Raw genomic sequence first — 15,521 nt, 5'->3', positions numbered from 1 at the left:
CCCATTGGTGGTGGGGTGCTGCCCAAAGGCCACCTCTTTCGTGTGGCCCCCAAGACCCATTTCTTTCTGGGGTGGTTGTTGATTCTGCTGGAAAGGAGGGTTCAGCTGCTAACTTTATGCCCATTTCAGATGGAGATCAGCTTTGGTGCCATGTACTTGAAAATGGTTTGGAACACAGATATTTACCAGACAGTGCTGATTGTGGTGACCATTACTGGCCTTTATACCATCACAGGTGAGGTAGCTCTAACCACACATGAGTTTATACTGACACACACTCAAGAGAGTCCCAGGAGCTACTGAATTTTCCCAAAGTCTATAGATCTCAGGAAGTGTGATGGAGGCAGAGGTACAATCAGGGATCATATTGGGTTGGAAAAATCGCTTCGAAGAGTGATTGATAAGTCGGCAGCAATCATGTTTATGGAACAATGGGGCATGTCGCTGTGGGTTACCAGGTAACAGAGTGGGCGCATACAAAGTGAATGAGGGGAAAATGAGGCAGGGTCCCTGAGGAGGCCCCCTGGCCAAACCTTCCGATGGGATCTTTTGGAAAGGCAGTTCTCATGTATTCAGCCTCTGCTGAGGGTAGGAGCCTTCATCTCTCACTTTCTTCTACTTAGAGTGTGACCAAAGGTCAAGCAGAGAAAATCAGAGGGACAGAAAGTAGCCAGGAAGTTGTTCACAGTGGTGAGGAGTCTAAATTGGACCTTTCTTCCTGTGGATGTTTGGTGATGCTTGGAGACAGTTTTGGTTGTTAAAACTGAGCAGGGACTTAGGGAAAGTCTGTCTAGCTGGTACCTACCAGGGACAATACTAATGGTTGCTTCCAAACTGAGTTTCTGGGATCAAAGGTGTACGCATTTGATTAAGAAAATGGTCAGATTTTAATTTGTCCAGAAAAGCATGGAGAGTAAAGAAAAATTGGGACATAGAAAGTCAAAACACTCTACTGCTTTGACGTGTCTTCTCTTGTCTGAGGATGGCTAATATCACGTGAGCATATAAAGAAGGAACAAACACACCTGCAATAAATGGACGTGTGTGAACATGTTAGCAATCCATGACGACACTTTTATGACATCTTAAAAGTCTATTTATAGGTATAGAACAATGTGTTTTCTTAAACAGTATCACGTTTATAACTTCAGAATTGATTTCATTGTTATTACTTGGAGTTTTATTGATTCAACAAAATTGGCAAAACTGAAAAAAAAAAAAAAAGAATCCTATAAAAGTCCATGAGGAATGGTAGAGAAAACAGGATGTGTTAGATAAAGCAGATGGAAATGGATGAGAAGTCAGAAAGGAGGTCGGGTGGGGGAAGGGCATTCGGAGCAGGTGACTGTCGGGGCGGGGCATACAGAGAGGTTGCTGTAAGCAGAAGCACTCATGGTTTCCATTTCCTTTCTTCTTCCTCTTCAGGTGGCCTGGCAGCTGTGGCTTGTGTTGAGGCCTTACAAGCTGGTATTATGCTTTTTGGCTCAGCCTTGTTGGTGGCTTATGGTGAGTAAGAGGGCCGCAGCGGTAGCGTCTTTGAGTCTAGGGTTACATGGGGCCATCAGCTGCTTCATCTTACAGAGGAAGTGACTGATCACGGCCGAAGGTCATGCTGAAAGTTCTGAAGGCCACCTCACGGCAGGAGCAAGAGGAGCCAAGGGGTCGAATGCTGGTGAAAGACTCCAGGGCTGTGGTCCAGAGTGCTCCTCCCCAACCTATGTGTTTTCCTTGTTCTCCAGTCGGAAACCCCTTCCATTTGCCCACTGGACTCTGCCTGTCAAGGTCAGCTGAAGGTCCCTTCCGAGCAGTGTGAGCCTACCTACTCAAATGGCCACCACGCAGCAGTCCATGTTGTCACGTAGATCTCAATGATTGTTTCACCAATAAATCACACACACCCCATCCAAAAGTTCCGGCCCTCACACAAAGTGTCCCATAGGGAAAGTGCAGCCTGAAGACTTAAATACTTACTAAATAAGAAGTGGAGATAATAGCTGGCCTGTAGGGTGCAGGAGACAGAAGATGACAGGCATCCTTGTCTTACCTCCAGCCTCAGAGAGAAGACATTAAACATTTCACTATTTAATATTAGCTGTAAGTTGTTTATAGACGCACAGCCGTTTGTAGGCTTTTTGGCTCCTACTTTGCTCATGCTGTTTATCATAAGTGACCTTTGAGTTGTAACGAGTTTTTTTCCATACCTACAGAGATGATTTGTTGTGGAATATTATTTTAAGGTGTGTTACTTTAGTTTATGTTGCATTTGTTGAACTCTCTGAAGCTGTGTTACTGTGCCTGTCTAAAACACCTGACTGGTCAAATAAAGAACTGAATGGCCAATAGCAAGGTGGGAGAGAAAAATAGGTGGGACTGGCAGGCTGAGAGAAAATACAGAAGGAGAAATCTGGGGAAAGGAAGAATAAAAAAGATGGAGGAGTGAAGAAGGAAGTAGCCAGAGAAGAAGGAAGACTCCAGGGGCCAGCCACCCAGCCACCCAGCCACCCAGATACACAGCAAGCCACAGAGTAAGAGTAAATTCACAGAAGAAAAGGGAAAAGCACAGAGGCAAAAGGTAGATGGGATAAACCGGGTGGTGTGGTGGCGCACACCTTTGATCCCAGTACTCAGGAGGCACAGGCAGGTGGATCTCTGTGAGTTCAAGGCCAGCCTGGTCTACAGAGTGAGGGTGACACAGAGAAATCCTTTCTGGTAGGGGGAGGGGGGAAAAGAACCCTCATCAAAAGGTACACGGAATAATTTAAGTTAAGGAAAGCTGGCAAGAGAAAAGCCAAGCCAAGGCCAGGCATTCATAATTAAGAGTAAGTTTCCGTGTGAGATTTATTTGGGAGCTGGGTGGTGGTGGTGGGGAGGCAGAAGAGCCAATAAACAACAATGATTGTATTAGTCTTCTCTGTGTTTCATATTAACACTGTGAATGGCACTGGTGTGGTTTAGAATGCTAGTTCAGCCTGACGTTCTTGAAATGACCACAGCTTAGATGAGATAGATAGCCCTAGTGTCTGTACTAACTTACAGTCTCAGTGCTGTGTGCGACTGGATTTCTTAACCCTGCTCCAGCCAGTGAACCATGTTGAGGGTTTTGCTCATTTGATAGGCTAAAAAAGTGTCTCATTTCTCAGTGTCGTTTTACTTTTTAGTTTCCAGATATGGTAAGATTGAGTGCTTTTCAGTTAATTTAGTTCCTTTTCTTTCTTTCTTTCTTTTTTTTTTTTTTTTTTTTTAGTGAATTGCTGATTTGTTCTTCTATTTCTTCCCAGAGCTTTCTTTTGTCCACTGATGTATAGGAGTGCTGTAGGAATGAAGGGAATGCATTCTTTCGAGCTGAGGGCAGCTTGAAAGAATGTGGTATGTGTGCATGTGTGCATGTGCATGGGTGTGAGGAGAGGCTGGAGGGGAATGGCTGTTGTTTCGCTCTCGCACTTTCGGCTCTTTTTCCTTGAGGTTGGATTCCCAACTCTAACTCCCTCCACCCTAGGCTGTCTAGACAGCAAGCCCCAGAAATCCTCTCGTCTACACACATTACGGTGTTGGGGGTCACACGGCCACACCTGGCTCTTTATTTATTGTTTTGTTTTTGGAGAATTTCATGTATGAGTACTATATTTCATCATTTCTTCCTTCTTTCTCTCCCTCCGATTCCCACTGGGTCCCCTGCCGTTCCTTCTCAAGTTCATGCCCTCTTCTTCTTTAATTTTCATTCTTACATCTATGCATATGTAGACGTATAAACATTTGAGTGTTGTTATATGGATATGTGTTTAAGGCTGACTGAATAGGATTGGATAGCCTATCAGGGAGCTTGTGCTTGAAGTAGACTGGTTGTCCCCTTTCAGCATCCATTAATTGCCTGTAGCCCTTCATCTAGAGGTGGGACTTTGACCTTTGAAGCTGAAAAATCAAATGAAATTGAGAAGTGAGATTATTTTTTAGCCTATTAGATGAACAAAATTCTTAAAGTCTTAGAACATGGAGTCCTGGCTGGAGCAGGGTTAGGAAGGAAATCCGTCTCATGCCCCACATCCTCATGGGCATGCCAACTGTGTCGCCATGTGCAGGCCTTGTTTAGGTGGCCATACCGTTTGAGATTTCATGGGTGGGTGCAGCTTCCTCGCATATATAGAAGATACTATGTCACAGAAGACATTTGGGTCTTTGGGCTCTTTCAATCTTGCTTCCCCTTCTTCTGAGATGTTCCTTGGGCCATAGGTTTAGGGGTTGCTCACAGGTGTGTCTGTTGGGAGCATGGAAGAACGTCCTTGCACCCACAGATCTTCAGAGAAACCGGGAATGTTAAGCACATAGGACTGTCTTTCCATTGGGAAAGACATAAAACCTGTTCTTCCATCCAGAAAGCTGAGAACTGGGAGCAATGAACAGTCTGGTGGTCTATGTTATCTGTTGGGCCAGGCCATATCAAGCTCCTACAAGCAGGACTGGAGGAGGCTAGTAATCTCAATGACCCTTCTAGCCAGAGGCTCCCTGAAGCTCCCACAGCCAGGACCACAAGTGGCTAATAGCCCAAATGACGTCTGCCATACCCTTAGGCCCTTCAGCTAGTTCAGGCGGCCTATCTCTAGAACCCATCTTCATGGAGAAAATGACATGTACCCTGAGTTGAGTTTCAGTGTAATTCTTTCTTTCTTTTTTCTTTTCTTTTTTCTTTTGTTTTTTCAAGACAGGGTTTCTCTGTGTAGTTTTGGAGCCTGTCCTGGAACTAGCTCTGTAGCCCAGGCTGGCCTCGAACTCCCAGAGATCCGCCTGGCTCTGCCTCCTGAGTGCTGGGATCAAAGGTGTGTGCCACCACCGCCTGGCTATAATTCTGCTTTCTTGTGCACTGGAGATTGTATTACACCAGTAAACATTTCCCCAAACTATACTGGGCTTAAATACATTGGGAATAAACCACTTGTTATTAGACTCCCCAAGTCTGATCCGTATCTGCACCAGGGTTTCCACCTTTCTCTTTGAGTTTCCTATGTGACACCTGCAGGGACCCCCCACATGCATCAATTGGAGCTAACCACCCTACATACTAAAAGGAGCTATACAAGCTGCCAAGGGACAAAAGTAATCAAAAGTCCTACTCGTTGACTTTTCAGCCAATGTATGCAGATCTCGTCTGCTAGACTTGGGACCTGAGGACTTGAGAGACCAGGGCGGACTACAGTCTAATGTTGTGGACAACCTTACTGAAGTTTCAGTGTGCTTCTATACCAGAATGGAACAAAGAAGCAATGGTCCAAGAACGGTTGTTTGAGTTCAGACGAACATGATCGGAAAAACATGTAAATAAACGTCAGTAAGCACATTTAACAGGGCAGCCCTTTCCAGAACTCTCTGAGAACCGATCAATTTAAACACAATTGCCTGGCACATACTGTAGATTATATCTGGGGAAGCATGAAAGCAAGACAGAAGGCCATATCCATATTCCGGGGACACTGACCAGATTGGGGTCTATAGCTGTGTTCTGACATCCAACAAGAATAAACATGTCCTATTAAATGAGTGTAAATGTTTGTCACAGCTCAAGAGCAATCCGGAAACAGAATGCTCCTGAGGTTTGACCTTCACCTCTGCCTTTCTTCCTGGAGCCTCTCTCACAGTTCCCCAAGGCATTGTTCGCCATGAGTCATTCTTTAGACTGAGTTCTGACCCTGCTGAGCTCTGTGTATGGGTCACAGCAATGACAAGAACGGCAAGATACCCCCAAAACTGCAATAGTGACACTAATATCTTGAGGGAAACCAACAGAGACCTAATTGGACTTATGGCCCACCCAATGGGAGGGAAGTCATGCCGGTACTGTAAACCTAGCCCACGACCTGTGTCTGGGGAGGCCATGGGCCCTAGAGAAGAACTTACTGTTGCCACTGCCTCAAAGCAGGATAATTTTTAACTCTATTCTAAATACTTATCCTTCCACCCAGAGATAAGATAGCTCTTATCCCTCATCAAAGCCGCTTTTTGAGGCAGATGGAAACCATCTGTGCAGAGAGGCACTCAGCTGGCTTCTTACGTGGGTGTTGGGACTCTGCACCCAGGTCCTCACGCATGCTCAAGAAGCACTGTTATCCACTGAGCCGCCTCCTGAGCCCTCGGTCTAAGGAATTTTAATGTACCTTATATTGTAAATTTCAAATTTTGAGTTCAAATTTATCTCTATTTCTTCTCATACCTTGTTGTAAATGTTTTTAAATTATCCAATGTTCATAAAGATATTCTCATGTTATAATTTTTGTATTTTATCTTTTGTTATTGGACATGAGTTTACTTTTTGTAAGTGCCATAGTATGATATATCTTTCATTAATTTTATATTCTTTCGTCGACTAATCTTATTTACAGATAGATCTTAATTCATATAAAAATTGATTCTGTTTCAAGGGAGTATGTTTTTACATGCCAGGATAAAATAAAACATAGTTAAAACATAGTAGGTATTTTAGTAGATACAAAATACTACTTTAATGTTAAGACTTTATACTGCCTAGAATACTGGGAAGAATACCATAAGTTCTGAAGGAAAGTTTAACTAGAGTGTGTAACATTTTGTTGGCATCTAAGGAAAAAGAATATTAATCTACTTAAAAAAATCAAGATTCTTTAGATAATTTATGACAGAATTTTAGTTAAAATTGGTATGAAATAAGTACTTTTAGCTTCTATGGATAAAAATTTTAGGAGCATATTACTTTCAGGCATGGCTGGATTGAGGGTTATGATTGGACCAGGTAGATAAGAGACCTCCCAGACATTGCACTTAGAGGAGCCCAGTGGAAGGGAATAGTACTTCCAATGCCTTCTAGAACATATTCTGTGCAGTTCAGGAGGGGGCTCATGTATATTCCTCACTTCTGGCTGTTGATCAGGAGACAGGGAATGCCAGTAAGCCAGGGTCCCCCAGAAGACTGGAAAGGGGATCATTTGACTCCTTCTTCATAAAGCACACACACTTTGGAAAGAGGGGTTCTGAAACCAGATAATGGAGGTGGGGTTCCAGGCACCCAACTCAATGCATTTCTTCTCCCGAGAAGAGCTAGTCTTTTCTTGCACACATGAGGTACTGATTGTGTATCACTGTGTTGCATTTTATAGTGTGAGCCAGCAGGTCACACTGGGTCTTATTTCCAGTCTTCATTCTTTAGGTGTGTTGTTTACCCTTCAAGGAATTGATAAATATCATTGTTTGTTTGTTTTTTAAAGCCATTCAGGAAGTAGGAGGATATCAGGGGCTAGTGAATAAGTATTCCCAAGCCATCCCAAATGTGACCCAACAGGGGAACTGGACTGCCAAGCCACAGTGCTACATGCCTCGTCCAGATGCTTTCCACATCTTCCGAAGCTGTGTCTCTGGAGACATCCCCTGGCCTGCACTCATCTTAGGTGCTACTACTGTCTCTCTGTTCTATGGGTGTGCTGATCAGGTAATTAAATGCAAGGTCAATGACATGATTGTCCTTTAATGTCCCTGTAGATACAGGCCACTATGGCTTACCTGCTTGTTCGTGGTTTGCCTCCTAATGTATTTGTTGCCTCAATAATGTAAAAAATAGTTTTTTCCAGTTGATATAAACAGTAAAATTTATCCTTATTTAAATGTTTATAATACTTTAGCCCTGATAAAACCTTTTTGAACTATTCTCTAGCTTTTGTGATTTAGAGACTGTCCAGATCATGACCAGTCCCTGGTATAAACATCTGTCTTAGTTAGGGTTTCTATTGCTGTGAAGAGACACCATGACCACAGCAACTCTTATAAAGGAAAACATTTAATTGTGGTGGCTTACAGTTCAGAGGTTCAGTCCATTATCATCATGGTGGGACATGGCAGCATGCAGGCAGACATGGTGCTGGAGAGGTGGCTGAGAGTCTTATATCTTGCAGGCAATAGGAAGTGGTCTGTGACACTAGGTGGCATCTTGAGCATAGGAGAACTCAAAGCCCACCCCCACAGTGACACACTTCCTCCAACAAGGCCACACCTACTCCAACAAGGCCATACCTCCTAATAGTGCCATTCTTTTGGGGGGGCATTTTCTTTTAAGCCACCACAGAGACTTTAGCTTTATATGAAATTTCCATGTATTTTACAGATTGGGAGAATTTCTTTTTTATAGATTACTGATATCTTTCATGCCTAAATGTTTTTTGAGAATTTTATACATGAATACTGTGTTTTACATCAATTCCACCCCTCCCTGTCTCCTCTTCCCACTCCTCCCATGTCCCCCACCTCCCTCTCTTTTCATTGCCTTTTCTTTAATTATTATTGTTATACATTCACACACACACACACACACACACATATACATACACACACATATGTATACATAATCTGCTGATTCCAATGTTGCTCACATGTGTGTGTCTTCTGTGTGGACCACTTGGGAATAGATAACCTATTAGGACTGAAGAAGAATGATTCTCCTTCTCTCAAAAGCCATTGATTGCTTATAGCCCTTCATCTAGGGGTGGGGCCTTTTGAAATTTCCCCCACCTACAGTGGCATGTCATCTGGTGGGTCATTCTACAGGCTAAGCTTAAGCTTAACTATATGGTTGAGGTTTGTGTGGGTGCAGCTTTCTTGCCATGTATAGAAGATACTATTTAAGCTGGGTGGTGGTGGCCCACGCCTTTAATTCCAGCACTCAGGAGGCAGCGGCAGGCGGATCTCTGTGAGTTCGAGGCCAGCCTGGTCTACAGAGTGAGTTTCAGGACAGCCACAGTTACACAGAGAAACCCTGTCTTGAAAAACAACAAAACAAACAAAACAAAAAAAGAAGGCACTATTTAAAAGCAGAAGATGTGCTAATCCCCTGGCTCTTACAATATTTCTACCCTGTCTTCTCCAGTGTTCCCTGAGCCTTGGGTGCAGGAGTTGCATTGCAGATGGATCAGTTGGGGTTGGATACCTGTGGTGGTTTGAAGAAGAATGGCCCCAGAGGCTCGTATATTTGAATACTTAGTTATCAAGGAGTGGCACTACTTGAGAAGGATCAGGAGGTATGGGCTTATTGGAGGAAGTGTGCCCCTAGGGACAGGCTTTGAGATTTTGAAAGCCCAAACCAGGTCCCGTATCTCTGTCCTCCTGCTCTCTTTGGATCCATGTGTAGAACCCTCAGCTACTTCTCCAGCACCATGTCTGCCTGCATGCCACCATGCTCCATGATGATAATGGAGTAAACCCCAGAAACAGTAAGCCAGCCCCAATTAAATGCTTTCTCTCATAAGAATTGCCTTGCTCATGGTGTCTCTTCACAGCAATAGAACACTGACTAAGACAGGATTTGTAGTGGTCTCCATCTGCTGCAAAAAGAAACTTCTTTGACTAGGGTGGGAACTACATTTATTTGTGGTTGTAAGGATGAGCACTTTTACTCATTGTCCAATGCAGAGTAGGCAGCCTTGAAACCATATACACACCAACAATGAAAATAGACTCAGCAGGCTGCATATACATATACTTGTGCATACACATAACACACACATGTATCTAACAACAATAAAGAAAAAGGCTATCAACTTGAGAGTAGAGGAGGACTAGAGTGAGGGTAGCTGGGGAGGAACTGAAAAGAGGAAAAGGAAGGGGAAGGCAATGTAATTCTTAGGAGGCACAGCTTAGAGAGAGCCTTAGAGGAACCAGAACTGTTAAACACACAGGCCTTTCTCCTACAAGAGAAGAAAATGGTTGATGCCAGGTCACCTGGAAGGCTGGAGTGGATGTTGACTAACAACCTAGTGATCTTTCACTATTCTGTGGAGCCAGCCTTCCTGAATCCCCCCAAATACTGAACATTGTTTAGGCCCTTATCTTCAGTCTCTCAGTGAATAGAACCCATCCTTATGAAAAAGGTTCTGTGTACTTTGCATCAATAAAAATCTATTCCTATGCTTATTATAAATCCTTCCTTCCTAGACCCTTACCCTGCGCACTGTTTATCAGTCAAAAGAACTCATTTTGGTGGGGGCCAGGGGTTGGTGGTTGAGACAGGGTTTCTCTGTGTAGGCCTGGCTGTCCTGGAACTCACTCTGTAGACCAGGCTGACTTTGAACTCAGAGATCCACCTACCTCTGCCTCCCGAGTGTTGGGATTAAAGGCATGTGCCACCACTGCCAGGCATAGAACTCGTTATTATTGTCAAGGTCACAGGTGCATTGCTATAGAGATGTACTTTGCAAGGGAGTTTCAATGTAACCATCCCTGAAGCTTGTTGTGATAATTGTCATGTGGATGGAGACTTTCCCCAAGGTTTCACTGTGCTTAAATGTGTAAGGAAAACAAACTGTGAGGTCAGTCGCTGGGAGTCTTTGACCCAACACCTACTAAAGTAGTGTTGACCTGAGTTTCACTCTTCACCTTGCACGGATCACTTCCTTGCCGACTTTGACACTTGCAAGGACCCTGGCATAATTCTATTTTAATTAAAATACATAAAAGATATGAAAATATTAAAATGAGTAAGTATTTAGAATATAGTTAAAAATTAAAACTGACTGGAGAGATGACTCAGAGATTAAGAGCACTTGCTGCTCTTCCAAAGGTCCTGAGTTCAATTCCTGGCAGTCACATGGTGGCTCACAACCATCTATAATAAGATCTGATGTCCTTTCCTGGCGTGCAGATATGCATGCAGGCAGAACACTGTATACATAATGAATAAATAAATCTTAAAAAAAAAGCTGACTTAGGAAAGTGGCAGGAGTAGGTTCCTCTAGGGTCTGTGATCTCATCAGCCAGGGGTAGTTGGCTAGGTTTACAGTACCAGGCACGGATTCCTTCCAACTGAGTGGGCCTTGAATGCAATGAGACAGCTGCTGTTTATCCCTGAGATATAAGTGCCACTATTGCACTGTGGAGGATATCTTGCTATGCTGGTTATTGCTGTGATGTCTAGGCTTTAGAGCTTCATGTGGTGATATTGTGTCCCCCAATATATTGTGCACCTTAATAAACTATCGGGGGTCAGAGAACAGAACAGCTGCTAGATAGACACAGAGGCCAGAGAATGGTGGCACACACACACCTTTAATCCTAGCATTCTGGAGGCAGAGATCCACCCGGATCTCTGTGAGTTCAAAGCCACACTGGAAACATCCAGGCATGGTGACACATGCTTTTAATCCCAGGAAGTGATGGCAGAAAGCAGAAAGGTATATAAGGCAGGAAAACCAGGAACTAGGGTCAGTTAAGCTTTTAGGCTTTTGAGCAGCAGTTCAGCTGAGATCCATTAGGATGAGGATACAGAGGCTTCCAGTTTGAGGAAACGAGATCAGCTGAGGAATTGGCGAGATGAGGTTGGCTGTGGCTGGTTCTGTTTCTCTGATCTTTCAGCGTTCACCCCAATACCTGCCTCCAGGTTTGCTTTTTATTAATAAGACCTTTTAAGATTCGTGTTTACAGCTTGGTAGGACTATTGATTGCTTTTCTCCCTTGGCAGCTTGTATAACACCTTCTGGTCACATGCTTCTAGGTCAGTTTCTCTACGTCCTATGTCTGAAGTATGGGGTGTCTTCAGCAATAGTATCTTACCTTATGGGAGGAAACCAAGGACAATGGCCATAGCATACATTGTTTTGGGAATCTCTTGGATTCCCCCAATGAAAAGCATGAAGGGAGGTTTTTCATGCCTGGTACTGAAGATTTTATTAGATAGTTCTACTACTTTTCTGTTACCATAAAAACAAAACAAAACAAAACGCCATGGCCAAAATAAGAAGAAAAGAGCTTATTTTGGCAGAGTTGCAGAGTGAGAACAGTTCATCATGGCAGGGAAGAGGTATAGCAGCGAGAGGCAGACGTGGCAGGAGCTGTGAGCTCACATCTTCAAACACAAGCAGAGAGAGCAAGCTGACATACCACGCTCTTCAGCAAGGGCACACAGAGCAAGCTGACATACCACGTTCTTCAGCAAGGGCACACATCCTAAACTCCTCAAAGATCGCCACCAACCTGGGATCAAGTGTTCAGATATCTGAGCTGACGGGACGTGGGGGGGGGGGCCGCGCGCGCGTTCTCATTCAAACCACCGCCTTCCAGACCTCCATAAGCTCACAATATTTTGTAATTCAAAATGCATGCAGTCCAAGTCCCCAAGGTCTTTTCAATAGTTCCGAAGTCCAAAGTCTCTTTTGAGGCGATCTCTTCATTATAAACCTCTGTAAAATTAAAAAAAAGCAAATTATGTACTTGCAACATACAGTGAGCTGGAGTAGACATTACCATTTCAAAAGAGAACATTGGGAGCGTAGGGAGGAAACTCTGGACCAAAAGAAGACCAGGACCCGGCAGAGCAAACACCAAATCCTGTGACTTCCTGTGTCAAAGAGCTTAGACGTTTGTGCCTCACCAGCCTTGCAGCCTGCAAAGTACATCTCTCTTTGGGCTGGTTCAATCGCTGGATGGCTCAATCCCTGGATCTCTTTGGCAGATATCCCCTGGCTCTGGCACCTCTAACACTCTGGCATCTTGGGCTCTTCACTGAAACCCGGGATTCACTTTCATAGTATCCTATAATGGCCTCTCAGGGCTGTACCATTAAGTTTCCTAGTGTTCTTTTCCCCCTCCAAACTGCACATTTTCGTATTTATTTCTGCCCAACTTTCTCTTTTTCATTTTAAACCTGCACATGCATTACTAATAACAGCCATGCTACAGATCGAATAGTATGCTGTCTTGAAACTTCCTCCACCAAAGAAATAAGTCCATTACTTTTCAATTTAGCCTCAGGTAAATCGTTAGAATATGGGCAGAAGGCAGCCAGGTTCTTTAATCGCCTCTAGTGCAGCGCTAAAGATTGCTCCTGTCCGAAACCTCTTGTCCCAGGCCTCCATAGTCCACATTGCTCTCTGCACTACAATCTTTCCGGCTCCTACTAGAACGGTCCTGTAAATTCTGTTTAGAGCTGGGGGTGGGAGCACATGCATTTAATCTCAGTACTCCGGAGGCAGAGGCAGGAGGATCTCTTTCTTTGAGGCTAGCCTGGTCTACAGAGGGACTTCCAGGACAGCCAGGGCTACTCAGAGAAACCCCGTCTTAACCAAAATAACAACAACAACTAAACTCTACTTACAGCATTCAACTGTTTTTCTAATCCAAGGTTCCAAAGTCTTCCACATTCCTCCAAAGAATAACATGGCCAGGTTCTCCACAGTAACAGCTCACTCTCTGTACCAACTTCTGTATTTGTTACTCTTACATGGCTGTGATAACATGACCCAAAGCAACCTATTGAAGAAAGAGGTTATATTGGCTCATGTTTTCAGAGGAATAAGAATTCAACAGGGTAGGGAGGAGGTCTGGTGGCTTCCTTATATGTTATGTATTTTGTTTTGCTTTTTGGTTTTCGAGACAGGGTTTCTCTATGTAGCCCTGGCCGACCTGGAATGCACTCTATAGACTAGACCTTAAATTCAGAGATTTGCCTGCCTCTTCCTCCTGAGTACTGGGATGGAAGGTATGTGCCACCAGGTCCAGCTTTATTTTGAGATAATCATGAAATAATGTTTTCCCATGGCTTTTTCAAATATCCTAAGTGTTATTAATCTCTCCTCCCTCTCCCTGCCTCTCTTTTTTCCGTGTTGACTTTCTTTCATCCACATTATTGATTTTCACAATTTTTTAAGTTTATTTTCTATGTTTTGACCTATCAAGCCAGCCAAAAGTCACCCAAAATTCCTGTATGGATGATGGAGGAACTCATGAGTCCCTATCCCTAACTGAGGAGCTATCTGCAGTTGCTAGATTCTGGGGGAGGGAGAATTATTGTTTGTGGAGGTGTGACCACAGTAGGTTGCCCATGCTCCAGGGGGTGGCCTCACACTCATGTACATATAGATGGTAATAACAGAACTTAGTGAATTGTTACAGACAAACAAACAAAAAAGATGACACAGACATGGGAGGGAGATACGTTGATGGGATCCATAGGAAGCTGAAGGGGGCCAGTGTGGAATGGATATGATCATATTTTATTGCATACCTGTGTGAAATTCTCAAAGATTAAAAAAAAGATCTTATCCACTAAAGCCAAGGACCAGGGATGTAATTCAGCAATAGAATCTTCACTTAGCATTCAAGGTCCTGAATTTGGTTCCAAGCACTATAATCATCATCATCTTTATCATCGACACCACCACCACCATCATCCTTAATACAACATGATAAAACTAAAATGAGCTTGACACCACAGATTGTAGTTAATCTGTCTAAAGACATTGAATTATGCAGAAGATGGAAGGGATATTAATTTACTTTATGTTGTTTCCATGTTGAAAATATAAGGCTACTCATTAAAAGCACAGGAGTAGAATACATAACTGCCTAAATTGTGAAGGAAATTGTTTAAGAAAAAACAAATTTGTGGTTGCTGGGGTTGGAATCCAGGATCTTAGTGATGTAGGTATAACTCAATGTTCTGAGTTTTACCCCATGCGCTAACTGATTTTTTTGTTTTGTTTTGTTTTTTGAGACAAGGTTTCTCCTTATAGCCCTGGCTGTCCTGGAACTTACGCTGTAGACCAGGTTGGCCTCAAACTCAGAGAGTCACTTACCTCTGCCTCCTGAGTGCTGGGATTTTAAAGGCATGCACCACCACTGCCCAGAATTCTAGTAAAATTTTTTAATTTTTATTAAAATTGAAAGGCAAATGGATTTCTGGGTTCGAGGCCAGCCTGGTCTACAGAGTGAGTTCCATGACAGCCAGGGCTACATAGAGAAACCCTGTCTCAAACCAAAACCAAACCAAACAAACAAGCATTTAATTGGGAAAAAGTGACAGAAATCTGTAAACAGTTTGGCCCACCAGCATTTTAAAATGACTTTTCCCTCAGTTACAGTTGACAGTACACGGATGTGCTTAGGACTCCCTGTGGACGGATTTAATGTGGTCACCCTCAGTACAGGGATCACATTTCTACCCTCATGCTGTCACTCCATAGGAGACAGACCAGCTGTTCTGTGCCCTGTTTTGTTTAGGATTCACCATGACTGCTAGATCTGAGGATTCTTCCTACTTCAGGAATGATAATAACTCTCGGCTCTTTTTCCTTTTGCATGCTACCCTCTTTCCTTCTGCAAATTCAAGACGATGTGCTGTAATTTCATTTATGGTTTCCATGTCAGGATTTCTTTTACACAATTTCAATTTGGGTACTTTCCATGGGAGACCAGCTGTTCTGTGGCCAGGAATGGTATTCCCTCCACAAGCTCAACTTTGGCACCTCTCCACCCAGAGGCCAGAAGCAGCTGCCTGTAGATCTCTCAAGATTCAGTTCCTGTCACATGGGACAGTATCACAATTCCATTCTTCCCCGATTATTAAACAAATGTACTTTGAAAATAAAGAAAATGTAAAGAAAGCAACAAACAACAAAAATCTTATCTGCTAATCCTTTTACTGCTAAATCACATTATCACACTGATTCATTCTTGTGGATTTTTTTTCTAGACTCAATATCACAGTATATACACTATTTTGTATCCAGTGCCTTTAAGTCACC

The 15,521-nt window shown here is 43.4% G+C and overlaps 1 protein-coding gene and 1 long non-coding RNA gene across 3 annotated transcripts in view; one reads left to right on the top strand and one right to left on the bottom strand.

The window, feature by feature from the left end:
- Positions 1-15,521, top strand: part of LOC102905148 (solute carrier family 5 member 4-like) — a 59,325-nt gene that overhangs the window by 18,955 nt on the left and 24,849 nt on the right. For both annotated transcript variants that reach the window (XM_042266034.2, XM_042266033.2), the window contains exons 6-8: positions 130-235; positions 1,426-1,506; positions 7,227-7,447. In XM_042266034.2, the coding sequence (XP_042121968.2) occupies positions 130-235; positions 1,426-1,506; positions 7,227-7,447 (408 nt within the window). The remainder of the gene's footprint in view (positions 1-129; positions 236-1,425; positions 1,507-7,226; positions 7,448-15,521) is intronic.
- LOC143270044 (uncharacterized) lies at positions 12,068-13,234 on the bottom strand. The gene is made up of 2 exons (XR_013046914.1): positions 13,094-13,234; positions 12,068-12,179 (listed from the first exon to the last, which is right to left on the bottom strand). It is a non-coding gene; the product is annotated as an uncharacterized LOC143270044 (long non-coding RNA).

This window comes from Peromyscus maniculatus, chromosome 21 (assembly GCF_049852395.1).
Source record: "Peromyscus maniculatus bairdii isolate BWxNUB_F1_BW_parent chromosome 21, HU_Pman_BW_mat_3.1, whole genome shotgun sequence".
Lineage (NCBI taxonomy): Eukaryota > Metazoa > Chordata > Mammalia > Rodentia > Cricetidae > Peromyscus > Peromyscus maniculatus.
Note: the sequence above shows the minus strand (reverse complement) of the source record. Positions and strands in the feature narration are given on the sequence as shown.